This window comes from Leguminivora glycinivorella, chromosome 25 (genome assembly GCF_023078275.1).
Source record: "Leguminivora glycinivorella isolate SPB_JAAS2020 chromosome 25, LegGlyc_1.1, whole genome shotgun sequence".
NCBI lineage: Eukaryota > Metazoa > Arthropoda > Insecta > Lepidoptera > Tortricidae > Leguminivora > Leguminivora glycinivorella.
Window position 1 is genome coordinate 12,018,598 of NC_062995.1, and position 27,611 is coordinate 12,046,208.

At 39.0% G+C, this 27,611-nt stretch overlaps 1 protein-coding gene across 1 annotated transcript in view; it reads right to left on the reverse strand.

The window, feature by feature from the left end:
* Positions 1-5,946: 5,946 nt before the first annotated feature.
* LOC125239100 (zinc finger protein 852-like) overlaps positions 5,947-27,611 on the reverse strand; it is a 54,486-nt gene continuing 32,821 nt past the window's right edge. The window contains exons 5-12 of the mRNA XM_048146586.1: positions 26,842-26,966; positions 20,767-20,841; positions 17,930-18,059; positions 13,145-13,336; positions 11,137-11,319; positions 9,579-9,680; positions 7,639-7,737; positions 5,947-6,324 (exon numbers count right to left, since the gene is read on the reverse strand). Of these exons, the coding sequence (XP_048002543.1) occupies positions 6,064-6,324; positions 7,639-7,737; positions 9,579-9,680; positions 11,137-11,319; positions 13,145-13,336; positions 17,930-18,059; positions 20,767-20,841; positions 26,842-26,966 (1,167 nt within the window). The 3' untranslated portion in view covers positions 5,947-6,063. The remainder of the gene's footprint in view (positions 6,325-7,638; positions 7,738-9,578; positions 9,681-11,136; positions 11,320-13,144; positions 13,337-17,929; positions 18,060-20,766; positions 20,842-26,841; positions 26,967-27,611) is intronic.

Genomic DNA, 27,611 nt, shown 5'->3' on the forward strand with positions numbered 1-27,611 from the left:
GGCGCCCTGTTCGGAGAGTGAGGAAATAAGGGAACATACTGTTGTGGGTATCTATAGGTTTTGAGATGTACCCTCTTTATAAAATAAATAAAATAGAATAAAATGCATTTATTTCAAGCACAATTGCTCATAGAGTACAGATTAAAATAATAATAATTCCTAATATAATAATTAACCTATTTCTAACATAACTAACAACTATTTATCTACAAATCTAGCCTATTCCAGTTTTTACATGCCTGTCGCAGCAGTGCGTTATATAGGGACAGTCCACTCTGGCCGCGATCATCGCCAGGACGGCGTTGGAGCTGCTCCGCACTCGCTGTACCATAGATGCTGCGCGCACGCGCATGGTGGCATGAAAGCATGGCTTGCGAGCCTCCGCAAACATGCCCGAAGCACTGCAGTAGCGAGAGGCAACAACAAATTGTTTGCATCGTTCTTGTCTGACCGTCAACAAGCGGTTAAAATGTCACTTAATGGCCAAAAACATGTATCAGAAACAGGCTACATTAATTTGGGTATTCCTCAAGGATCAGCGGCCGGAAATACGCTATTTTTACTATTTGTGAATGATCTGCCCTCTGCCATCACAAATGGACTGTCGGTGTTATTTGCAGATGACACCACCGTTGTTGTTAAAGCAAAAACACATGCGCAGTTGGCCGAGGCAATCAATGTAGCTTGTGAGCAATTACAAACATGGTTTTCATCTAATGGCCTACTGTTGAATATAGCGAAATCCAATGTGATGATATTTTCGGGACGCAACACTCCAATACCTCCATGCTTAAGTAGCTGCCCAATGCCATCATGTAACGAAATCAAATTTCTTGGTTTTGTACTTGACTCGAATCTTAATTGGAAGTGCCATGTCGATCAGCTTTGTAATAGGTTGAGTAGTTCAATATTTGCATTAAAGAAACTACAACCATTGTTATCACGGAAATCACTTAAAAATGTGTATTTTTCGCACTTTCACTCGTTGATTGAAAAGTTGGTATACACAATTTATGTAAGACCTATCATGTTAACACTTTTTAAATGCGAATAAAGAATTATGAATTATGATGTCATACGGTATACTGATTTGGGGAAATTCCACGGAGGCCAAGAGAGTACTGATTCTCTAAAAACGTGCGATCCGTTTACTGGCTGGAATTAAACAAACATGTCACTGTAAAGAACTTTTTCAAAAGTATGGTATAATGACGCATTTTTCGTTATACATTTTTCAAGTTTTGATGTTCGTACGGAGAAACTTGTCTATGTTTAAACGCGTCGAAGTCATAGGCAAGCAGATCAGATCGACGGGAAGACTGCGAACAGTGCCGCGTCGCATGGCACTTTCATGCAAGAACCCACGAGTAATAGGCCCTACTTATTACGAACACCTACCCGCTGAATTAAGAACTGAGGTATCTGACGAAGCATTTGAACGGCAATTGAGGAACTTTTTATTTAATAATCCATTATATTCAGTAGATGAATATATGGAATTAAAATTGTAATAACCTGCTTTAAATTGTTTTGACATAGTTTTAATTTTACTATGACGATCACTATGAGATACCTACATATTAGATTTTAATTTGACCTGTATTTTATTGTTTACATATTTACTTAATGACAGTAGTTTTGAAATACCATTTGAAATTCAAATTGTTCTTTCATGTTTTCTATTGCTTATGATTATCATTGACATAAATATTATTGTACCTCTTATATGTTTGCATGCCTAATTATAATTATCATTATTGACGATCATAATGTAAATTCATATAGGTTAACGTAGATTAATTTATACTGTAATTTATCATTATGTAATAAATAAACTAAACTAAACTATATTTCCAAGATATCTCAATTTAAAAAGTCTGTTTATTTGGTCACAAAAAATATTTGATTAAAATTTGTATAGTTAAGCGCGCTTGTAATTACCTTCTGTCTTCTTTTAATTTAAATTAATTTCAAAATTTTGGTATCTTGTTCTTCTTTAAATTTCTTTATTATTGTCATATAAAAATTGTATTAACATGCTATAAATTATAATAAGTATAACTCATAGTCATGTTGTGTACATATAATTTTGGACTGTAATCTAGTTCTTAAGCTTTTCTAACCTGTACCTCTTTTGTTATTTCGATTACTGTCTGTTTTATGTACCTTATGAAATAAAATAAAAATAAAAAACTGACTTTTATTCACGTTATATTTCAACCCATGACTGAAATCGTACTCCTCACATGTTCGTAACAGCCGCCTGAGACCGCAAACTGACGCGCTCAGCAGGACCATGTCGTCGGCGTAGCTTAAATTATTTACGCACACTCCGTCCACCTGACAACCGGCATGCTGCCTGCTGAGCGCCTCAATCAGCCCGTTCATGTACAGGTTGAACAATGCGGGAGAGGTTAAGCCCCCCTGCCTCACCCCGCACTCCAAACATTGTTGATCTGATGTCCATACCAGTACTGCTGCAGGATGCTAATCAATTCCCTGGGTAATTTAATTGATTTAAGCTTTTCCCACAGCACTTCGTAGGACACCAGATCAAAAGCCTTCGACAGATCGAGGAAGCAAGCAAAAACCGGGGTGTCACGATCTGTATAATATCTGACGGTATGCTTAAGACACAGTATAGCACTTTCTGTGGACAGGCCAGGCCGAAACCCAAACTGGTTGTCGTGCAAGTGTAGGTATTTGTCCAACTGTGTATTTAAGCATAGCGTCAAATACCTTTGCTATGATCGGAGCAAGAGAAATGGGCCTGTTTACTTTTATCAGCTAAATCGCCCGTTTTGTTCTTCACTACAGGCACCAATATCGTCTTCAGCATGTCCATAGGCATATATGAGTGGCTCATGCACAGATTATAAAACATAGCCAGTATTCTATTTAAAATATGTGGGCCGGCATGGTGCAGGTGCTCCATGCTCAGGCCGTCATGGCCTGGGGATCATAGCTGGGCATTAACTCGTTAATCCGTTAATCGTTAATTAACGAAGTTAACATTTCGATTAACGGATTAACTTTTAAGTTAACTTGAAAAAATGTTAACGGACTCGTTAACTTCCGTTAAATTTCTCCGAGTCCGTTAATCTAGTAGGGCACAGGCGCCATCTGCGCTGCGAAAAACACGTTCTGAACGCTACTATAAAAGCCCGAAGTACGGCAAATCCTATGATTTGTAGGTAAATCCTAGGTTTTACCGATGTCGATTGCTAAAAGTCCGAAATATTACCTAAAAAAGTATTCTTCACGTGGATTTGCTTTTACTAACTTTGATTCGGTGAATCCTAAGCTTTACCATGGCGACTGTTGTATTAGTGATAGGGCAGCAAATTCAAGCCCTATTTACGACCACATTCGCTTCCCTAGCCTCTACCGCCCAAAGTGCCACAACAGTCCCGTCACCGCCAGCATCTGACACAGCTCTTGGCAGTAGCTCAGGCGATCACTGCCTTCCACGTGCAGCCTAGAGTTCAATAGGCTAGCGGTACTTCGGCCTTTTACAGAAATATAATACGTTATAGTGGATACTGATGCAACTAAATATTTAAAGAAAAGTTAATTTTTTTTTCACCTGTTAACGGATTAACGATTAACTTTAACTTACGTTAAATTTGTCGAAATGTATCGCTTAAACGATTAACGAAGTTAACTTTTTTAGTAACGGATTAGCGATTAACGAAGTTAACTATTTGATTAACGGTGCCCAGCTATGCTGGGATTTACCTCTCGAGATGGATTTAATCGCGATCGCCACATTCTTAGCCGTAAATAAAATTCCCAACGTTTCAGCCTCGGTCTGCTCATCGAGTATCACCTGCTTATTAGGACCCAGCTGAGATTGTACTAGAAAGTGGTTCTTAAAAATATTTGCTATGCCTTTCGGATCACTCACACCCCCGATACTCACCGGTATACCAGGTCGCACGTTTACTTTTTTCGTACTACGCCAAAATCCCCGAAAGTTGCCACTGGCATGTTGTTCCGCCAGAGCATCCATTTTCAATTGCTCTTCGTGAGTTTGGCACCACCTTAAACGTGACTAGAATAGCTTGCGACTTGCACGCATTTCGTCAAACACCAAACCTATCCTCGGCTTTTCACATGCCACCCAGTCTATGAACTTTGACCTGGCCTCCCGGTGAGCATCCGCGACGTGTGCATTCCATCCTACCACTCGCCGCCCCTTGCCACCCCGACCACCGCCCTTTCTTTCACATACCGCTGCCTCAGACAAAGCTGTCACAATACAATCATACACACCATCAAGAATACGCCTATGAGCCAGATTATTACAATAACTATCAGCACATTTAGAAAAGTTGCTTTATGACTGAATAATCAGTTGTTGTCATGGACTCGTGCTGTTTCATTTAACACTACATGGTGACAGCGGTGGGATACGAACCCACGCCTCCGAAGAGACTGGTGACACTACAATACCCAAAGTACTTGACCACATGAGAATAAGAATCCTGCGTCCATTGTCAGTTACCCATAATTAGAGATGTGGTAGTCTGCCATTAATGCCATTATCGAGTTATTTCACATTGTAGCTTAGATTTACATTAGCATACTAGTCGGATTGTTTAAGAAGCACTAGTAGCCTAGCGGTAAGTACGTGCGACTGTCGTTCCGGAGGTTGCGGGTTCGAACCCCGGCTCGCATCAATGATTTTCGGAATTTATGTACGAAATGTCATTTGATATTTGCCAGTCGCTTTTCGGTGAAGAAAAACATCGTGAGGAAATCGGACTAATTCCAATAAGTCCTAGTTACCCTTCGGGTTGGAAAGTCAGATGGCAGTCGCTTTCGTAAAACTAGTGCCTACGCCAAGTCTTGGGATTAGTTGTCAAAGTGGACCCCAGGCTCCCATGAGCCTTGGCGAATTCCGGGATAACGCAAGGAGGATGATGAATGGGGATGGGCACGGAACAAAAGCAACTTACTGATTCCTGTCCAAACCAAAGTACCAGCTGCTCCGGAAGAAATACTGAAGTTAATATTTTGCCGGTGCACCACAGATTGTAGTAGTGGTAGATGTGGGTGTGAGAAGGCCTTTATGTACAGCTAATTGTATTGTTACCTGTTGTGTGAATGCATTTATACAGCATCGTAATACAATCATGTTCATGAAATACATATTTTACACGTTTATCACATATATTTGTTGTTTCATTTAGTTTAAAGTCGTACAATTATTCAACGGTACATGACACAAAAGCATATGTACACATATTATGAAAGGCATTTGAATGATATACAAGATTTTTTAAGAAAATTTTTGTCTAAGACAAATATTTTTCAAGATATGGAGCAATGTATGAAGCAAAAAGTGGGGAGAACAACGATTTTAAAAAAAATATCAGTTTTTAGGAGCTCATACCTAGATAATGGTTAAGAATAGAAAAAAGTTTCTAGATCGAAGTTATAGAGAATTTTATAAGCTTTCAAAGTGTAGTAAACCAAAATTTCGTATGACGCATAGTTTTTGAAATATGAGCAAAAAACCAAAAAATGGGACCCTTTTCATCCCCCCCCTCTTCGAGCTCACGTCTAAAGTCCGAGGACTTTTAGTATGTACCCTCCTAACTAGAAATATCCCTAACAACATCCCGTAGTGAAACTTTTGCTTAATTTCGGCCATTCCACCTTTTGAGCATTCATTGACTGATCTATAATTAAAAATACGCAGTCATCACGCACTTTTAATCCTCGCAAGCTATAGATATTGATTTCTTAAGTCAAATACTACAGAAAACAATAACTTGATGTGCTAAATTCGATATGAGTCTATGTTGTTTTGAACTTTGGGCCAAGTTTTGGGCTAAACATATATCAATCAGAACATACTTCAAAGTTATAGTAAACAACTTGGTATTCTTGGCATCCTTCTCGAAAATAACGCAGAAAGGGAAGAAATAAAACGCATTATTACAATAACTTTTTCTATTATATCAAAATAACAAATAAGGAGTCTCCTATTGTTTACAAAGACTTCAGAAGTGGGATACTTGGGTAATATAAAATTGGCGACGAAGTTAATATTTGTTATACTTCCTCTATTTTTATTTCTTCTATAATCTCCTCCATATATTCATCCTGTGAAATCTCTTCTATGATATATTTTGGTGCGTCTGCGTCTTCATCCTGAGCATTTCTTGTAGTGTGTGTGTGTTTCCTCCTGGGGGCACGTTTGGGCAGCGACTCGCCTCTATGCACGGTGCGCACGTGCAAATTCATGGACCACGTCGTCGTGAACACGCGCCCGCAAATGTGGCAATCGGAGTTCTTGCGAACACCCTTGTGCAACTGGATACAAAATATATTGATTTAAACTAACACGACTTGCACTCATAATTTTAGAACAAAACGGGACATAATCGCTAAAACACTTACATCTAACCAGGGCTCTTGCGGCAAAACCTTTAAACTTCGTTTTCGCTCGAAAAACCGCTATTTTTAAACCGGTTTTTAGGGGAACGTTTTCATAAAGGTTTCGTTCGATTGGGTTTAGAACATAACCACAAAATTAAAATTTTGAAAGAACCCCCGACCGCGACATAGTAGACCGATTTTCATGAAACATGGCTAAGAACACTCCCGACTAACTCAGCTTTCAGACAAAAAAATCGAAATCTAAATCGGTTCATCCGTTCGGGAGCTACGATGCCACAGACAGACACACACACAGACAGACACGTCAAACTTATAACACCCCGTCGTTTTTGCGTCGGGGGTTAAAAATAGACCGGTACATTCCGCAGTATGATAGACAATACTGTTCTAACCAAACAAAAAAAGTCGTTGCGTGAAGGTATTTACGCGGTGCCGGCGCGTCTCGCCGCTCGTCGAATAAACCGGTTTATTTCGGTTAAAATAAAGTTCCCATAACGTTCGCGTTCTTTAGAAAGTTTGGAGTAAAATCGAAATAAACCGGTTCCGAGCCTTGCATTTAACTCGCGGCTAGAAGATGTTGATGCAATTCCTCGCCAATCTACCCGTATGTGATACCCATAATGTGATGTTCGAAACGTCGGGCCAAAAATCTAAGTGTTTACGCGATTAAGTCCCGTTTTGTTCTAAAATTATGGATACAAAATACAATAGTTATTTGTTTTACGAGAGGGCAAAGTTGTTATTTAATCGCACGTGATTAGATTCTTGATAAGCATTGCGAGGGTTTCAAGGTACGAAGGTTAAACAAACTTTGCCAGCGAATGAAACACAACATTTTTCTTCACACCTACACCAACAAAATACTGACTATAAAACATCTTACATAATCAAACCTTTCAATTTATCTAATATTTATGCTTCAAAATCATCATTTATAGGTAAATTATATCAGCCAGCTTAAGACATTAAGGTAAAATTTTGTGTGAAATTACTTTGCACTCTTGTGGATAAAATGCAATTTTGCTATCTGTTTCCGAATAGCAAAGTAAGCCTTTACCAGTTGGTGTGGTGAAAAAACATTTATAAAGCTAATAGGCCTCAGGGACACTTTTATGTCCATCAGGCAGATCGTATTGATCGCCACTGATGTGATATAAAAAACGCGAGTGAAGCCGCGGGCAAAAGCTATTGCAGGAATAAAAATACAGGGTGTATATTAATACTTACGATGTTCACGTGTTTCTGCATATTGCCCTTTCTGGAGAAACGAGCGCCACACTGCTCGCACGTGTACGGTTTCTCTCCCGTGTGCGCTCTCATGTGGAACTACAAGCAAACAGACACAGTTGGCTAGTTTCCTATATTACGTAGTAATATGTTATGTAGTGAGCGAAATAAAGTACCACATAATTAGAACAACAATATAGAAAGATATTAAAGTGAATGAATTGACTGTGACGTTACTCCTCAGTGTTTCATAGCAAATCGTTTTCACAGTTCTTAAAAAGAAGCTAATTTGACTAGTAGGAAACTACCTACCTACCTATACCTACATACCTATATACCTAAGTATATATTTTTTGTTTAACGATTATTTTTATATGAAATTGTATATTATAGACTCAATATTATTATGAACAATAATTACAACAATAAATTGCTCTGATAATTAGGTTAGATTAAGATCATAATATATATGTAATGAACTATTCATAAGAGCTTGTAACTAGGCCTACATGAATAATAGTTATTTGTTATACAAGGGGGCAAAGTTGTATTTTAACGCCGAGTGTGGAATTGAAAAACGAGCAAGTGAAAGGATTCTATAGTTGAACCACGAGCGAAGCGAGGGTTCGAGAATAGAATCCTGAACTTGCGAGTTTTTTAACACACGAGAAGTAAAATACATTTGCACCCGAGTGTAACACAAAACTTTTCCCCTCACTATAGCGAGGAAACTACAACGCAAGAAAATGCGTTTATCACTGCTTCCAGTAGTTCCACGGGTGGTAAATCATCTTAATTACTAGATTCAACTACTTTTGTCAATTTTAAAGCAGTTAATTTGACTTTATTCAAGGTCAAATTACTTTACTCACTAGTGGATAAAATGCGTTTTTACCTGCTGGTATTAAAGGACAAAACACGTGTTTCCGAGCTAGTGAGGGGAAAAGATATTTTGAATTGAATTGACTAGCCTATTACAGATGTAGTGCAAAAAGGGTTTCCTTCACGCGCGTGCGTGTTATAAAAACGTGTTAAAAACTGCGCATAACGTCAGAAATCGGACGTAATCTATAACCGCTCCCTTGTATAACCCGCCCAGCGGGTTGTCGCCATCTGAGCAAAGGAAGGGAGTAGTTATTAGACTTAGTAGTTAAGAAGTGGTAAAGGGATGCCACACACGTGTTCAGTAATTTTTTTTTTAATAATTCGATAACCGTTAGAGTTAGTGCGGTTTTACATTATCCGATCCGATATCGGATGTCGGACCGATATCCCATACATTACAAGCGCCATCTTGGATTTTTTCTATTGAAATCCTTTCGACATCCAATATCGGATCGAATAATGTGAAAACGGCCTTAAGATGCTAGTTTCTTAGCTTTAATTGTATTTGACCTAAAGAACCTTTCGTTAATAGTTAACGGAATGCAATAAAAACATGGTGTATAAGTCGGCTCCAAAAAAAGGCGAACTAAATTGACCCACTCGTTATGCACAAATGTTACCATAACTAAGCCATTGTTGTTGATAACAGCCAACATTTTATTTTATCTTATAATTTATGGATTGAAACTAAACCAAAAAATGGATACAAGTATTTTCATCACACTCGCTCGTAAACGGTGTTATTACATGCCGGCATACCGATACGTAATAAGCTATTTTACCGCCCTAGGGCGGTAAAGTGAATATTTGGGTGGGGCCTTCCACTACCTATCAAAAATCAAGATGGCGGACGCATGTTCGAAATGTCAGCGTAGATATTTCAATACATTTAGTTTGGTTATTACTTCGCGAGTGTGATGAAAAACATTGTGTATATCACGGGCGGCTGAAGGATTACAAACTCGAGTTATTCAAACAGCCTCTCGTTCGCAATCCTTCACTTTCCGCCCTTAATACACAATGTACTTTTGGTACAGTGTAAAATAATACTTTACCTGTATTTTTTGTTTTGTGTTGTAGCGCTTCGGGCAGAGATCGCAGGCGAACGGTTTTTCTCCCGTGTGCTGCATCAAGTGCTGGCGGAGATGAGTGCGATTCTACGCAAAAAATCAACGTTTCAATTGATGTTACATACATACAATCACGCCTGTTTCCCAGAGGTGTAGGCAGAGATCACGGATTTCCTTTTAGTGGGGTAATTACTGGCAGATTTGTATGGACGACCTTGCAAAATGTTCGCAAAGGAAGCCACTAGGCACAGTTGTTCCTTGAGTCAATCTAAGCTATTTAAGCCCGGTTGACACGCGGTACCCCCCGTCAGGTAGGACGGGGAGGGGGGTAAAGGTACATCTCCCGCACTACATTCTGGGCTCTATATCTTCCCGCAGAAAGTTACCAGATCGAGTTTGGTGTCGTTTTCATATAATTCGAGGGTGGGCTATTCATTTCTGGAACAAACTGTATGCCCGTCTATAGAAAAAAACGGAGAAAAATCACAAAATTATTCGATGAAAATTTTGGGAAATTCGTCCATTATACAATCAAGTACTTGCGAAATTAACTAGACAAAAAATATGGTCACATAGCCCAGTTAGTATTAAATATAAAAAATATAACTTAAAATCCATATTTAATATGTTAACAGATAAAAAAAATTATAAACGAAGACGGCGGCCGCCCCGCGCTCACGAAATGTACATCTCCCGCACTACATTCTGGGCTAAATATCTTCCCGCAGAAAGTTACCAGATCGAGTTTGGTGTCGTTTTCATATAATTTGAGGATGGGCTATTCATGTCTGGGACAAACTTTTTGCCCTTTCGTAGAAAAAAAAACGAGAAAAATTAAAAATTCGAAAATTTATTTAATGAAAATTTTTGAAAATTCGTCGATTACAATCATATTGTTGCGAAATTAACTAAATAAAAAATATGGTCATATGGCCCTGTTAATATGAAATATAAAAAGTATTACTTAAAAACCATATCTAATGTATTAATATATCAATAAAATTATATTGGATAACGGAAAGTGTATTAGTATTTCACCGACTAAAACTATCAATTTTACATTCTTTTGACGTTTTTTTTTAAAGCACCTGTGTGTGACTTTCAATATAGGGAGACGATTCTTAAACATACAATGAGCCCCAGTTATGTTGTCGCACAGACAGTAAAGCGTGAATGTTCATTTATCGAGCGTCTTGATATCGATGTTTATAAAATACAACCCCCCCTTTGCCCGTGTGGTGGCGGGTTAAGAATTTCACCACCCCCTTTCTTCCCGTGGATGTAGAACTCGAGGAAGGCGACTGTGGGATGTGGGTTAAATTGTGGCGCAGGCGAGAGGCTGGCAACCTGTCACTGCAATGTCACAATTTCGTTTTCTTTCAACCCCTTTTTGCCAAAAGTGGTGCTGGAACTTGAGTAGTTCATGTGCTCTGCCTACCCCTTTATGGGACACAGGATTGTATGTATGTTAAGAATTTTCGACTTATTGTTTTCGTTATATAACCAGTATGATAGATTTTTTTCCGCTACTGTAACTACTCACCATGAACACCTTTCCGCAATAATCGCAGCATGATAAGTCTTTCTTCACAGGACACTGGAGGCCGAGAGCCCGCGCGCGTAGTTTGACCTGCTTATTCCTGGCGACCTGTCGGTTACCTTTCCCGAGGTGCTTGCGCGCGAAGTGCACGTTATATGACTCCGTGTTCACGAATGTTGTATTACACTAAAAAAGGAAGTAAAATTGCTACCGATATCACATGAAAATTTCGTAGCACCTTTCGCAGGCGTAAGGTCAAACACATATACTTGAGAAAGCTGTATTCGAAAACGGCTGTCCCAAATCAAAAACTGGCAGGGGACGTGTACTTTCAATGCACTTACTAGGTTTTGATTAAGGACAGCCGAAAAGTGCTGAGGTGTGTATGTAGCGTAAAACATAGTATAGTACGAAATAGAGTTAAGTGTCCTGTCACGGTCGCCATGTCGTGTGGAGCGGATTAAATGAAAGACATGTACGTTTCCTCATTCGTCTGTAAGACTGAACATGAATGTTGCATCTCAACTTAACTCTATATCTTACTACAGATGTAGTGCGAAAAGATTTGCCTTCGTATTGTTACGGAAACGTACGAACGTGTAATGAATGCCATTTCAGTCAGTCTCAGTACAAGTTGTACTGATTTTCAGATTTCAGATCTTTATTGGTAAAAAAAATAATAGATTTTTACAAGTCATATAAAAACAATAACATGCATTTAAGACTAGGCTTAAATTATGCGATAGATATTATTACAATTACATGAGAATCATAATTTCAGTTAGGTATATGTTTTAAATTTATAAACAATCGGTCAAAATTATACATTAAATTAATTTCATTTTTAGGGTTCCGTAGTCAACTATAAGGGTTCCTTATAGTTTCGCCATGTCTGTCTGTCCGTCCGTCCGCGGATAATCTCAGTAACCGTAAGCACTAGAAAGCTGAAATTTGGTACCAATATGTATATCAATCACGCCAACAAAGTGCAAAAATAAAAAATGGAAAAAAATGTTTTATTAGGGTACCCCCCGTACATGTAAAGTGGGGGCTGATATTTTTTTTCCTTCCAACCCCAACGTGTGATATATTGTTGGATAGGTATTTAAAAATGAATAAGGGTTTAATAAGATCGTTTTTTGATAATATTAATATTTTCGGAAATAATCGCTCCTAAAGGAAAAAAAAAGCGCGTCCCCCCCCCTCTAACTTTTGAACCATATGTTTAAAAAATATGAAAAAAATCACAAAAGTAGAACTTTATAAAGACTTTCTAGGAAAATTGTTTTGAACTTGATAGGTTCAGTAGTTTTTGAGAAAAATACGAAAAACTACGGAACCCTACACTGAGCGTGGCCCGACACGCTCTTGGCCGGTTTTTATGTCAGGAATTCATTTGACTGACATTCACTGACATTTACTGAATCATGACAAATACGAACGTCTCCGGGAATATACGAAGGAAACTCTTTTTGCACTACATTTGTATACTAGCCTGATGGTAAGAGATCACTGCCGCCAATGGACACCCGAAACACTAGAAGTGTTGGAGATGCATTGCCGGCCTTTCACTGTACGGGGTTGTACCTTAGTGAAACTTAGTTTTTTAATCGTACCTTTTTACTTCTGGGCCATTTTTTTCTAAGTTATCTACCCCACTTTTTTTGTAACATGGGTATTTTCGCGATTCATACTCAGAATCGAGACTATCGAGAGCTTTTTCGATCCTGGTAGGAGAATAACAATGTCCCAAGATTTCCATACATTTTTTCGAACCCTCCATTCCGTTACCGCCATACATAATGTATGAGGAAATGGTAACCGAATGGGAAAAAAACCCTTCGGACACTTTTTTTCTCCTATTAGGATTGAAAGAGCTCTCGATTCTGAGTGGAAAACACATAAAAATTTCCAAATCTATAAAAAAGTGGGGTGTACAACTTTGAAAAAAAAAAATGGCTCTTTTATGTAGATTTGCGTAAGTTGTGACTGTTTTACCGCCACTACTCACCTCTTGGCAGCTCGGGTGCTCGGCGTCCACGTGTTCCTTCAGTGCGTCCGCAGTCTCGAAGTTGTCCCCGCACTGCGCGCACGGGCTGAGCAGAGCGTGCTCCTTCTGTGCGCCGGTTGCTTGGTGCTTCTTCAACGCGTCTTCACTGATAAACGTTACTGAACAGATCTTGCATTCACGATTTTTTTTGCGCTGAAAAAAAAAAGAAATTATACAAACAAATTTTTACTAACAAGTTGTCCATTAATTACCGGGCACCCGGTATTTTTCGACATGAAATAGGTCGGAATCCTATGAGTCCTATTAGTCCATGGGCCAGCTGGTCTAATTTTGCCAAACGGTATAATTTGGGGGTACTAAGTTTCCTTTTTACAGCAGTTAGGTAGGCCTATAAGGATGTTAAAAAACCATGATTGCCATCTCAAAATAGTAGCTAAACAAAATGGCCGCCAATCCAAGATGGCGGATATTGAGTTTTAAAAAATCGACCATAACTCCAGAAGTATTGGTCCGATTTCATTTTTATTTCTTTTAAACGAAAGCTCTTTTTCTGTACTTAAATACTTGTCATATTCATTGTTTCGCTAAATTCAACCATTAGTTAGTAATTAACGAAAAATATAAAAAAAATATCTTTTTTCTAAAACTTTCTGTCAAAAATCATGTTTCTACAAAATACCTTGCATATTCTAATAAATATTTAAATGCAGAAAAATAGTGCCATTAATCACCTTTAATTTGATGTATAAAAGATACAGATTTAATTTACAAAAACACATAGAGGCTTAAATTTAAAGCTGCCTTCGTTGAAATTCACCGTTGTGCATACAGTACTAAAAGCTTCAGGTTGGAGTGCATACAGTACTAAAAGATGTGTGCAGTTGGGGTGCATACAGTACTAAAAGATGTTGTAGAGTACAAATATGCTGTTTTTAGTTTATTTTAGCAATTGTACAATTAGAATAATAGTTTATGTTAATAGAACATGATAGTATCCATGAGTTTGTAGATATTCGATAGTACTAGGATAAAATTTGTTTAGATACCATATGTGCAACACACCTCAATGATGAAAATTAAGTATTTAAGTGTATTAGGTATATGACTAACATGTGTCGAGACTGTAGAACCATTAACCTTTTGACCGCCACGGACGGCCACGGTGGTCACCGGAAATTCTTGCCAAGGACGCCAACGATACGGACGCCAAATGAAATAAAATTGGGACTCCGTAATGCCTAATTACGCTCATATATTCGCGAATTCGCAATGCAATTCTGTTGCGATTGTGCCTGGGAGACGGAATACTCCGTCATCATCTTGCGTATAAGGGTTAGATCGTATTCCGGATTGAAAATCGTTCCGCATTCAAGGACTCTCAGATTAGAAAAAGAAAAACCTACGCACGAGCGGGTTAGTGAAGAGCACCTCCAGAATTCGGGCAAACTTTAGAAATGTTCTTTAGTACAGAATTAATAGATATTTCTTACCTATATTTTACCGATTACTAAACAACGAAGCCGTCAAATACCGGATGGACAAACTTTGAGACAAATATCACCGCTTAAAGTAGAGCCAAATATTATTAACATGTATTGTTCGTCATTACCGAACGAAAAACGTTAGAAGACGTTAATAACAGACGTTTTAATTACCTACTCACGTGAGTTGAATTTTCATAAAAGGTGTACCAAAATGTGAATGTTTCTATGCAACCTGCTATTGAATCAGAAGAAAAGTTAGCACCCGTATCGACGAATCTCAATTAGTAGAGAGTAACTCCGGGGTTATGCAATCTGGCCAACTTTTTAAACAGGTAGGCATTTATAAAAGCCTCAATAGGGATGATAGATGTATAAATGTATGCCTCATCTTCGATATGCGGATATCATCGTCATCTTCAAAGAAGCACATGTTCCCCGTCAGGTGCTGGAGGAACTGTATGCCGTCGGTGAGTGTTGGGTTAAAGTAGTTAAACATATAGAGGTATGTACAAATTGAAAGTTACGGCAAGGACAGACTTATCCAAAGCTCCATATTTCAGCCTTTATAACAAGTAACAGAAGATACGTTATCCGGAACAACAAATAAAGGTTGGGTTAAGGAATGCCATAAACGACTAACGGAGGTAAGTCATAATAACAAAATCATCCTTCAATGGACCAAAGGACACAGTGGATGTCGAGGTGATGATGCGGCCTACGAGATGGCCAGGCAGCTGGGGTCGACTGCCGATTCTCCCGATGTCCTTCAGCAAGGTATGCTCAATATGAAACTACACACAGCACACTGGCAAAACCAGATCAAATGCTGCAGTCAAACAAGCCAAGCCTAGCATCAATGGAAAACTCACAAAGACGCTCCTTCAACTAGGGAAAGTCCGCCTGAGAATGGTAACCAATGTCAGAACAGATCGTAGACTACTTAACAAACATATTTTCATAACAGATGCTATGAACATTCCCCTGTGACGAGGGTGCCTCTCACCTGGTGATGGAGTGAGCAGAGTGGCTCCATACAGGAAGAAACATCTCGGATCCCCGAGAGACCTCTCCAAAGTTCTCCTACTCAACATTAAAGGTCTAATAGGATTTCTCGAGGAGATAAGCTGGCAGGATTAGCTAAATCCCCCACATCACGCAAAATAGGCACAAAACGTCGAGTTGTGGCGAACCATAACACAATACAGAGACTTGGGTCGGCCTCGCTGCCGGCGGAGATCACACGGAGGACTTGGATGCCTTTTGTAAGCTAAAGGACGTATTAAGGGCAAGGATACCAGTCACTGGAGACCAACATGTTTGATCAGTGTGTAACTGGGTACTTCCCACCGTGACATAAGCTTGCGAGACGTGGACACTAACAATGTACTAAATGAAGAGGCTAAAAGTTGCATAGAGGTATAGAGCACAACACGTTCAGTATGTCTTTCTACGATGGAAGCGAAACGAGATGATGCTGATGCGGCGACGGGTCAGAATTATAAAGATCGTATTGCTACTCTAAAATGGGCTTGGGCCGGGCCAGGGCACGTAAGTCGTGATTGAAGGTGGAATGCCTGCTATAAAAGTTCGAAAAATTAGGAGAAAATTAATCTGTTACCTGTGATCGTCTTGAAGGCTTGATATTGGTGATATTGGCTCTACAATCTACATTAACGGTAATAAGTAATATATTTCTGTGCGTAAATTAAGGTTTATTCGGTAGGTACCTATATCACGTTGTTTAGTAGTCGGATACTCCATAGATTTGCCTTATTAATGCATTATAGTGAATTTCTCAAGACTATTTTTCTTTTGGGGTGTGTTCTTCACCTTTTGTATGCAAGGATTATTTTAACTAAATATAAGTTTTCTCGAACACGGATCAGGGTTAGGCTTAACCTTTTAAACGCCAAATAGTGAAAAAGAATACGTCGTGCCCCGGATACCAGACAGACGTGGATCGCGATTATTTGAGCAAAATTAGGTGTTAAGAAGGCCCGCATGGGTCCCCAATGTAATTGGCAAAACTGATGGCCATGGTTGGCGTCCTTAGGAAGCATTTCCAGCGACGGCCATATCCGCCCATGGTGGTCAAAAGGTTAATGTGATGAGATAGGACCTCAACTATGTCTAGTTTATTTATTTTGTATTATCTCGGTTGGTTGGCGCTGTATCACTAAAGAAATTTTATACAAATAATCAAATATCTAAAACTGTACTTTACCTATGACATATTTTATTATATTCTTAAAGCTAATGGATTTCGGATACTAACATGTTCAGTTCTTTTCTTAATTGTAAGTACAATTGCAGAAATATACTAAAAACAGCATATTAGTAATCTACAACTTCGACCTGAAGCTTTTAGTACTGTATGCACAACGGTGAATTTCAACGAAGACAGAATTAAAATTAAGCCTCTAATGTGTTTTTGTAAATTAAGTCTGTATCTTTTATACATAAAATTAAAGGTAATTAATAGCACTATTTTTCTGCATTTAAATATTTATTAGAATATGTAAGGTATTTTGTAGAAACATGATTTTTGACAAAAAGTCTTAGAAAAAAGATATTTTTTTTATATTTTTCGTTAATTACTAACTAATGGTTGAATTTATCGAAACAATGAATATAACAAATATTTGAGTACACAAAAAGAGCTTTCGTTTAAAAAAAATAAAAATGAAATCGGACCAATACTTCTGGAGTTGTGGTCGATTTTTTAAAACTCAATATCCGCCATCTTGGATTGGCGGCCATTTTGTTTAGCTACCATTTTGAGATGGCAATCATGGTTTTTTAACATCCTTATAGGCCTACCTAACTGCTGTAAAAAGGAAACTTAGTACCCCCAAATTATACCGACTTCTTCACTGGCCCATGGACTATATGATGTCACTACATCGCCGACAGAGTTTACTTGTATATATGTATATAAGTATGTATTTATCTATATAAGTATGTATATCGTCGCTTAAAATTAGCACCCATAGTACAAGCTTTGCTTAGTTTGAGGCTAAGTTCCTCCTTGGAACTTGTACACTCCTTTTTGCTGTGTACTTAACACAGCAAGAGGGAATGTACAAGTTTCTAATGGGGTGGCAACGCGCATGTGACACTGTTTGAGTTGCAGGCGTCCATAGGTTACGGTGACCGCTTTACATCAGGCGGGCCGTACGCTTGTTTGCCATCGACGTAGTATAAAAAAAAAGTTGATCTGTGTAAGGTGTCCCCAATATTTATTTATTATTATTTATTTGTTACGAGTCTAGTACCTAGCCTATAGACCTAAGATACCCACCACACCATGCTCGTGGGCCTTGTGCATGTTCAAGCCGAGCTTGCTGATAAAGGTCTCGCCACACATCTCGCAAGCGATGTGCATCGTCTTGTGCCGCAGCCGCAAGTGCCCGAGATACGTCGATTGTTTTCTGGTGGATAATTAATCCATATTAATATTATAATTAGAGATGGGCCGAATATTCGGTATTCGGAATATACGGCAAATTTTTCAATGTTCGTATTCGGCCGAATAATTCGGTTGCATTGCCGAATATTTACCGAATATGAAATGAAATGAAATATTTATTTTCCAAGTAGGCATATTACAATGCGCTTATGAACGTCAAATAAAGCTACGCCGGCTCTAACCCTACGCCTCAGCCTCGAGAAGATTTCAGTCCCCCCTCAGTTGGAGGGGGGTATCCACTATGGGACCGGCAAGAAACTCGGCGGTCCACTTCTTTTCAAAACATTACATCTTATAATTAACATGCATTAAAAAACGAGATACTCGTACAATTTAATCAGCAAAAGTATTCATCAAAAAAAGAAATATTAAATTAACAGACTAGGTACCTACTCTATGGAAATTCATTTCAATAAATTATACAAAGTACAAAGCTACTATGATTAATAAGAGATTTTAGAGATGTATAGTCTCTAAGTGTTAAAGTACATCAAAAAAGAAAAAATATACATGATGAAAACAAAAAAAAAAACGAACTGATACAAATAAAAGATAACTAAAATAACTTTAGAGTTGTAAAAGACTCTTGATGTCACAACTAAAGAAAAAAAAAAGTAAATAACTAATGAAGATCTTACGTATTCCATTGGATCATAAGCTCCTATTTTAGTAGCTTTCTAAGGAACTCCTTTAAGGTTTTTCCTTTTTTCCTTTTTGCTGTGTACTTAATGCAGCAAAAGGGAATGTACAAGTTTCTAATGGGGTGGCAACGCGCATGTGACACTGAGTTGCAGGCGTCCATAGGTTACGGTGACCGCTTTACGTCAGGCGGGCCGTATGCTTGTTTGCCACCGACGTAGTAAAAAATCTCGCTGTCAGTTTTGTGACGACAAATTAAGCATGAAATTTCAATAAAAATATTGGTTGTCTTAATTACATACCCCCCTATTCATAACACTAAAGTTATCAAGCCGATAAAGTTCGTTTGTCTCTTTCTATCACGCCAATACGTCGGAAAGGGACAAACTAACTTTATCGGCTTGACAACTAGTATACGTTTATGAATAACGGGGATAAACTTGAAAGTCATAATCTACATCAGAATGTGAAATAACTACAAAATCAAAATTTTGAAAAAACCCCCGACCGCGACATAGTGGACCGATTTTCATAAAACATGGCTAAGAACACTCCCGACTAACTCAGATTTTTAACAAAAAAAACTAAATCGAAATCAGTTCATCCATTCGGGAGCTACGATGCCACAGACAGACACACACACACACACAGACAGATAGACAGACAGACACGTCAAACTTATAACACCCCGTCGTTTTTGCGTCGGGGTTTAAAAAGTAAAATTTTAGACAGGTTTTATGCTGTAATTGTCGTCACAAAACTGACAGCGAGTTAATTTTTGTTAACAACTTTTGCTAATTGGAGGGACCCAAACTCTGAAAATGCAGATAACTGCCCGCTTGTATGGCGAGCACCCGCCAGACGGGTTCTCCGGCGTCTGAGCAAGTTTAACGGCCCGGCCACGACATTGGTCTAAGCGCGACAGCGGTGAGCGGCAGCCATACCACAGTATAATAAAGAGTACTATCGTACAGTATGGCCACTCGCGCTCCCCGCTGAAAGTGCCCCCCACCCCCTCTCGGTTACCTCACAGTTACCGCCTGTCAAAAACGCGAACAATCGACCTGTCATATCTCACTCATACAAGCATAGTACGCGTTCACCTACACGAGCTTAGACTGTGTGCTAGGAACGCGCCTCTTTCATATATTTGATAGCCAGTGTCCGAGGTGTGGCCATACACTCAGTTCAACCATGCTTGTCCAATCATGTATACAAACACTGCTGGAAAACATTGTCTCACTTTTCTCTAGAATTACACATTAACCATCACTAAAAATGTTATTATACACTTAAAGAAACTCACAAACCACTGAAAAATATCATTTCTATAACGATTTCCATCAATAATTGTAATTACGAACGGATGACATCAAAAATCCTGACATTACGAAGTCTAGATTGTCCATGACTCGTAATGTTGAGATGACAACTTATCGTTATGAACGATCGATATTAACGTTTGAGTTTGTATAGCTTGGAAAAAATGCGTTAATATTAATTACAATAATTTATCAGATTTATTAACCGACTTTTTTAAAGTTTTTATTACCTCTTTACAATAAATATTATATCAATATATTTTTTGTTCTATTAGTGTTAATGTTAGGTACTAAGTATAAAATGAATACTGTACTAGCCTTTTCCATAGGATTGTTGCAAATGCGACGAAACCTAATTAAATTTTGGTTTTTACATAGATATTGTGTGACGTAAAATTGAAAATCCTCTGATGACGTTAGCAGCGTTTATTTACAAATTATCGTTAATAGACAATTTTATCGACATTTTCAATCACTAGTAATTGTCTTTGATCATATTTGACGTTTCGTTTGTTTACATGATAGGACAAGTAAAGACGAACCGACTGTACCTGCGAGTGAAAAGTCCCATCGCTGTGTCTCGCTCCAATGTATGGCCGCCGCTCACCGCTGCCGCGCTTAGACCAATGTCGTGGCTGGGCCGTAATGGAAATGGGCCAGATGGGTTCTTGTTTGCAAAACTGTTAATTAATAATCTACAGTGATTACCTGCACTCTTTCCCGCAGAACTGACACGTATACACCTTGCCCTCGTGATACGAGTGATGTAGGACCGCTTGTGCCCTGAACATAAGTGGATAGATATACACCGTGTTTTATTGAATTCCGTTAACTTCGGCATATAGTTAGATCCATAACAGCAAAGAGGATCGAGTATTATAGAGAATTACTGTCAAAGTAAAACGTGTAATCACAGTGCATAGACTGCCATCTCTCGACACAGGCTTAAAACTTTTGATCCTCCATTTTGACAATTTGGCCCATATTCTTAGCTTGATATGTGTTAAAATGTCAAATATTAATATTAGCGCCATCTAGCTGAGCGTACCCCAAAGGTGGTTCGCCAATCTAGCTCAACGTACCTTTTTCTGTATGGTTTTGAGGTATGTTTTTTTCTTAGACTTTATCGGTCTATACGGAGTTATATGTATATGTCGGAGACAGACCGGATATTGGCACGGACAGTCAATTATAGCGCAGCGCGCGAAGAGTTGCAGCTGGACAGCTGACGTCACAACCAACCAGTTGTCCACCCAACCAGTTGTTGTCCCCACTTCGTGCGCTAGGACGGAGCCGGGATACCTGAGACCCAACACTCTCCGGCGGACCACGCTAGAGACAAGAAGTCTTAGAGCCTCCTCGGAACTGTCCACGCTATAATTGTTCTAAACCAAGTTGTTTACCTATCAGTTATTGTAAAATTTAAAGTGTGTAAAATAAATCGTTGATTACTATCGTCTTTGTCTCAATCCTCGATGACCCAGCAACGCCCCGATGTCTGAAAATGGTGCCAATCCTGACCTGTCCCCGACATCAGAAGTGGGATCACATCGAGGCAAAGAGACGCAAAATAATTGCACCGGAACGGAAGTGCCGCCATATTGGTAATTACTTGAAGCGCAAAATCAACAAATGCGCGCCCTTATCGAGACACTGAAAAGTTCGTCAATACTAACCTATAATCCACGGGTGACCTTTCCGGACTTGGAACCCGACAAATAAGAAACCAACGCCATGACATGGTGTGCTACCGCCGACGTGTGTATGGCCAACCCACCATTGGAGGGCGGCCAGCTTGTCGTCGCCATCCGCAAGTTGCAGTGACTATGAAGCCTTTCAGGAAAATGTTGTTTATGAGTGATAACAATGGAAACGATCATACCAGTTTTCATAACCGAAAAAAAAGAGGAAGTACCCGCTAGAAAAAAATGTGTCAACGAGTTAAAAGGAGCAGCCACATAGACGGCTTTCGCAAATCGTTTACACAGTACAGCAATAATAACTCTTGTTACAAACTTCACGACGCAGCGTGAAGCGAATACATGCGAAACTGGGAAATATTGGATTGGACACTCTTGTGTTGACGTGTGTGTGAAAAATGACGTCAGTGCAGAGGACATCTCGTTACGGCAGTGTTTATGGGTGGTAAAGGCTTAACGTGGGAGCAGTTCCAGGAGCTGTTTAAAATGCGAGCTAATTCCTAACCTAGAAACGTGGTAGTAAGGTCACGTGTCTAACCTTGAAAGCAGGTGAGTGATGCATTCCATTATGTTATTTGGCGAATTGTGGATTCCTATTTGTGGAAATTTTGAGAGTACACTAAAGTCTTGGTGAGAATGAAAACAATCATCTCTCTCAATCTCAATGAATCTCTTATTGAAAACGTAGTGATTATAAAATTCCAAAAATTGTAATTATTGTTTGTGCTAAAATTATTTAGTGTCTTTTAATCTTAAAACGGAGATTCTTATTCTGATTTTGTTAGTTTCCAAGATCCGTATTCTGTAACGTTCCGTAGTTTATCAAATTTGACAAGTTATTGCCAGTATTAGAGTAATACTTACCCCTTAATTTGTGATTTATCTCAAATTGTTCATTGAGTGAAAACAGAAGCTACGCATATGAAATTTTATGTTGCAGTGTGCTACAGTCAAGTCTACACAACGTGAGGTATCTAAAGTCGCGTGTACCATCACGCGAGTACCACAGACAATGCTCAGCACTGCATTTCTTGATCTGAAGGATGAAATGTGATCTGGAGAATGGAAAAAAAGGGACAGGTTTCGTTCCAATTGTTTATTATTGAATTTTATTCAGTGTCATGGTTAAGCAATCTAAGAAAAGCCAAAGGTCTAAGTAAAAATTTAAAGACTTAGAAACACGGTCATGTCCCTACTTGTTGTTTTCATTTCAAGTTTTTAATTTAGTATCAGGGAAAGTTCATAAAATAATAATTGTTAAATCTCATATCTAAGACAATGCCAGTCGTTGTTTATTTGTGAATTTGTTTCCCTTTGAGTTTTTACTTCGGTAAACAATGAAACTGATACCGTGCAAATTATTATTTCAGTAATGGCCAGCTATGAAACGATGTCGCGTCGTGATTTCATCTGATGCTGCAGCAGCGATAGCAGTGGCAACTGAAGCCTTGAGCTTTCGTACGTGAATAAGAACACACCTTTGGACTCTGATACTTTATCTGGTGAGCAGTTCTCATTTTATTGGGATATTGTTGAGATATTTGTTCTGTTTAGATTGTGAATTCTAAACAGAATGAAACTCATCTGTTGCTAATGCTAAAGTAAATTCATTTTTTTTGGTAAACATTAGTTTGCAATCGAAGAATGAAACTCGTTGTTTTCATGGTTAACGTAATTTTTATTTTGTACCATATTGCTATGTGTTGCTTTGGCTCAGACTGCGTACACCATTACAATCATTCGTAAACGTAGGAGTAAAATTCGGATCTATTTTTCCGTTTCTGTGCGGCCACGTGTGGGTGGCGTGCGTTTGGTTTGGTGGTGTAATCGGTCGATGTTGGATGCCGTATGGAGGTAGTCCATATTCATGTGATGAACACCGGGTAGAGGTGGTTCATATGTCGCCGTGTGTCAGCTGTATGACGTGTGTCAAGTTGCCGAATGGATGCAACTGTTAGAGCACTGTAACTCATTACCTTGATTCTGATTTAGTGACATTTTGATCAGTGAGATCAACACGTTGAGTTTCATTCTACTATTGTTGACTTATTTTGGGTTCACTATTATCTGGCAGAAACTTTTTGCGCATATATTTGATTCGTATAATAGTTCTTGGCAGAAGTCAAGTTTGGCAGAAACACCTTACGCAGAATATGCTTTGGCACAAATCATTTCGCAGATTTTTGTAATACCGAATCGTCTGTTGTCATAATGTTGGTGAGCATAACAGTCTTCTAGTCGAACAATACTTTTGCAGATAATATTTGTGCATAATATTTAGGCGGCATAAAGTTGTAATTTGCTATTTGATAGCGAGTTGAATGTGTTGGGGATGCAAGATACCTGTAATAATTCTGCTAATGTAATATTATGCTAAAAGATTATTATGGTACATACAATTATGCTAAACCAAAGTCGACCAAAGTAATGTTCTGTAAAACAATATTCTACCAAATGTCTCTTATGCGTGGTAGCAATAATGCCAACTAAGTTTTCTGCAAAATTGCCATTCGATCGAAAGTGTTTCTGCGGAACATGTTATGCGAAGTGTGTTTCGGAGTAAAATTATTCTGCCAGATGAGGGTAACCCCTTATTTTGGTACCTACATACAATTTTGAAAAGGTTTTTTGTCCTTAACTAAAATGATAGGACAAAATATAAAACTGGTAAAGTTGACTTTTTGGTCATGTTTTAGTTAGTTTCATAATAAAGAAAAAGTGAAAGGCTTTTTTTGATCTTACAATTTTAATTGCGGATTAGAGTCGTTGTTTTGCGAACCATGAATTTTAGGTAGTTCTGTGACAGCAAACAAATAGGTTAACATTTAATGGGCTCACGATAGATTGAGGAAAATGCCAGATAGCCACGTACCATTTGATGATTTAGATGTAAAGATAGCGAGTGTAATATTGAGAATGAGGATCTCAGTTCGGCTGGTCAGACCGTACCAGAGGCTTCACCGTAGTCGTAGCCCGTTAGAAGTCGGTATCTGCTGTGTGCAGTCCGTGGGTGCGCGATGCGCGGGGAGCTCTGGCGGAGGTCGGGTCTTGCAGAGACCGTAGAGTCACAGGGTTGACTCGGCGATCCCGTGGGGATGCGCGTAGTGTGTGGTTATGGTATAACCAATAGGCCACGAATGAGATACTTGTTTGGATTTTATGAAATTAAATGTGTTGAAGATTTTATTGTGAAAAAAGACAACATTTGGTACTCGGTTGTTTTGGCATTGCATATAGTGTGTAAATAATGCTATCCATTTTATCAAATTTAATATTTTGAAGATTTTATTGGGAAGAATAAATAACTAAATTGGAACTTGGTTGTTTTGGCATTGCGTATAGTGTGTAATAAATGCTATCCATTTCTTGAACTAAATTGGCACTTGCTAATTAAATAACCGTTTTGGCACTACGTAATAGTGTGTAAATGCTATCTTAAAGTTTTTAACGTTGATCATTTTACTTTGAATTACCGATTTTTTTTGAGATTTCGTCAGGAGTGACCGAACGGTGTACTTTGCGTGTCTATTATTGTTGCAGAGTAAAACACACGAGGACGTGTGTAGGCGCAGGAAGGCCGTGTCGGAGACAGACCGGATATTGGCACGGACAGTCAATTATAGCGCAGCGCGCGAAGAGTTGCAGCTGGACAGCTGACGTCACAACCAACCAGTTGTCCACCCAACCAGTTGTTGTCCCCACTTCGTGCGCTAGGACGGAGCCGGGATACCTGAGACCCAACACTCTCCGGCGGACCACGCTAGAGACAAGAAGTCTTAGAGCCTCCTCGGAACTGTCCACGCTATAATTGTTCTAAACCAAGTTGTTTACCTATCAGTTATTGTAAAATTTAAAGTGTGTAAAATAAATCGTTGATTACTATCGTCTTTGTCTCAATCCTCGATGACCCAGCAACGCCCCGATGTCTGAAAATGGTGCCAATCCTGACCTGTCCCCGACATATAAGTCTTTGATAACAGGAAACAGAATAGCATAGTTAGATTTTTTAAATTCGTAACCTTAATTTTCCTGAAAAATACCATACACCTGCGATAGACGTTACATCAATTGCTGTTAAGCAACGGGCTTTGTGTGTTCGATATGCGATGGACATGTCATAGTTTTGAAACTTAGTGTGAGTTAATTGTAAATCCCCGTTTCTCAAAGCAATTGAAATAACATCTATCGGAGGTGCAGTTTTTTTTTTTTAAGAAAAAATACGAATTTCAGAAAACTTACTATGCCATTCTGTTTCATATAATGAACCTAACTATATGCCGAATTCAACGGAATTCAATTAAAACACGGTACATTTAATAAGTTTTCTTGCAAAAAAAAAACATGTTGGCGCAACCTTTTATCGTACTGTACCTTTCTTTCAACAGTCATAACGTTCGCGTTCTTTAGAAAGTTCGGAGTCAAATCGAAATAAACCGGTTTTAACCGGTAAAAAATAAACCGGTTTCGAGCCTTGATTAAGAGCTTGTAATTAGGCCTACATGAATAAAGATATTTTTGAGTTGAGTTGAGTACAGTGCAAAAATAAGTATCGAAGAAATCGACTCGAAAATATGGTTGTTGTTTTTGTATGTAATTTGTTATATATATATATATATATGTATTTGTATGTTTATGTATTGTATTTTATTTTTATGTGTGTAGTATATTGTTTTGCGTAGTATAGTTTGTGCTAGATTTCCTCTAAGTGTACATTTAGTACACCTACTTACAAGGTTAAATTTATTATTCTCCACTACCTAGGTTGTCTGGAAGAGATCGCTCTTTAGCGATAAGACCGCCTCTTGTTTTACCTCTTAAGTTGTTGTTTATACTTGCTATGTTGTTTCGTGTATTGAGGTGTGCAATAAAGAGTATTTGTATTGTATTGTATTGTATGTCCTAAGGCACCCCATAGGTGCATAGGGCCTCCACAAGATCCTTCCACGCCTTTCTAACTTGAGTCACCGCCTTGGCCTCGAAAATATGGTACTACGCTCTTATTACACCGGACTAAGGTGCTATAGGAAATATTTTTGAGTAAGATGTGTACACCCAAATTTTTACACTTGACTGTACAACATACCTGGTCCGGGACGCGAACCCGCACTCGCGGCACACATACTTGATGCGGTGGGTGTCGACGTGCCTCCACAGCATGCCCGCGTTTTTGAAGGGGATCGTGCACACAGGGCATTTGTGCGCTCCGGGCTGAAAAACATATTTTCTATAAGGTCATCATCATCCTTGAGTTATCCCGGCATTTGCCATGGCTCATGGGAGCCTGGGGCACAGTATAATAAAGAGTACTATCGTACAGTATGGCCACTCCCGCTCCCCGCTGAAAGTGCCGCCCACCCCCTCTCGGTTACCTCACAGTTACCGCCTGTCAAAAATGCGAACAGTCGACCTGTCATATTTCACTCATACAAGCATAGCACGCGTTCACCTACACGAGCTTAGACTGTGAGCTAGGAACGCGCCTCTTTCATATATTTGATCGTCAGTGTCCGAGGTGTGCCTGGGGTCCGCTTTGACAACTAATCCCAAGATAGGCACCAGTTTTACGAAAGCGACTGCCATCTGACCTTCCAACCCGAAGGGTAACTAGACCTTATTGGAATTAGTCCGGTCTCCTCACGATATTTTCTTTCACCGAAAAGCGGCTGGCAAATATAAATGACATTTCGCACATAAGTGAAAAACTCATTGGTGCGAGCCGGGGTTCGAACCCGCGACCTCCAGAACGAAAGTCGCACGCACTTACCGCTGGGCTACCAGCGCATTTTATAAGGTACAGCGGGGCAAATCTCGACTGGGGGTCAAATGTAACTGGTCCATTTTTTCCATGTTTTA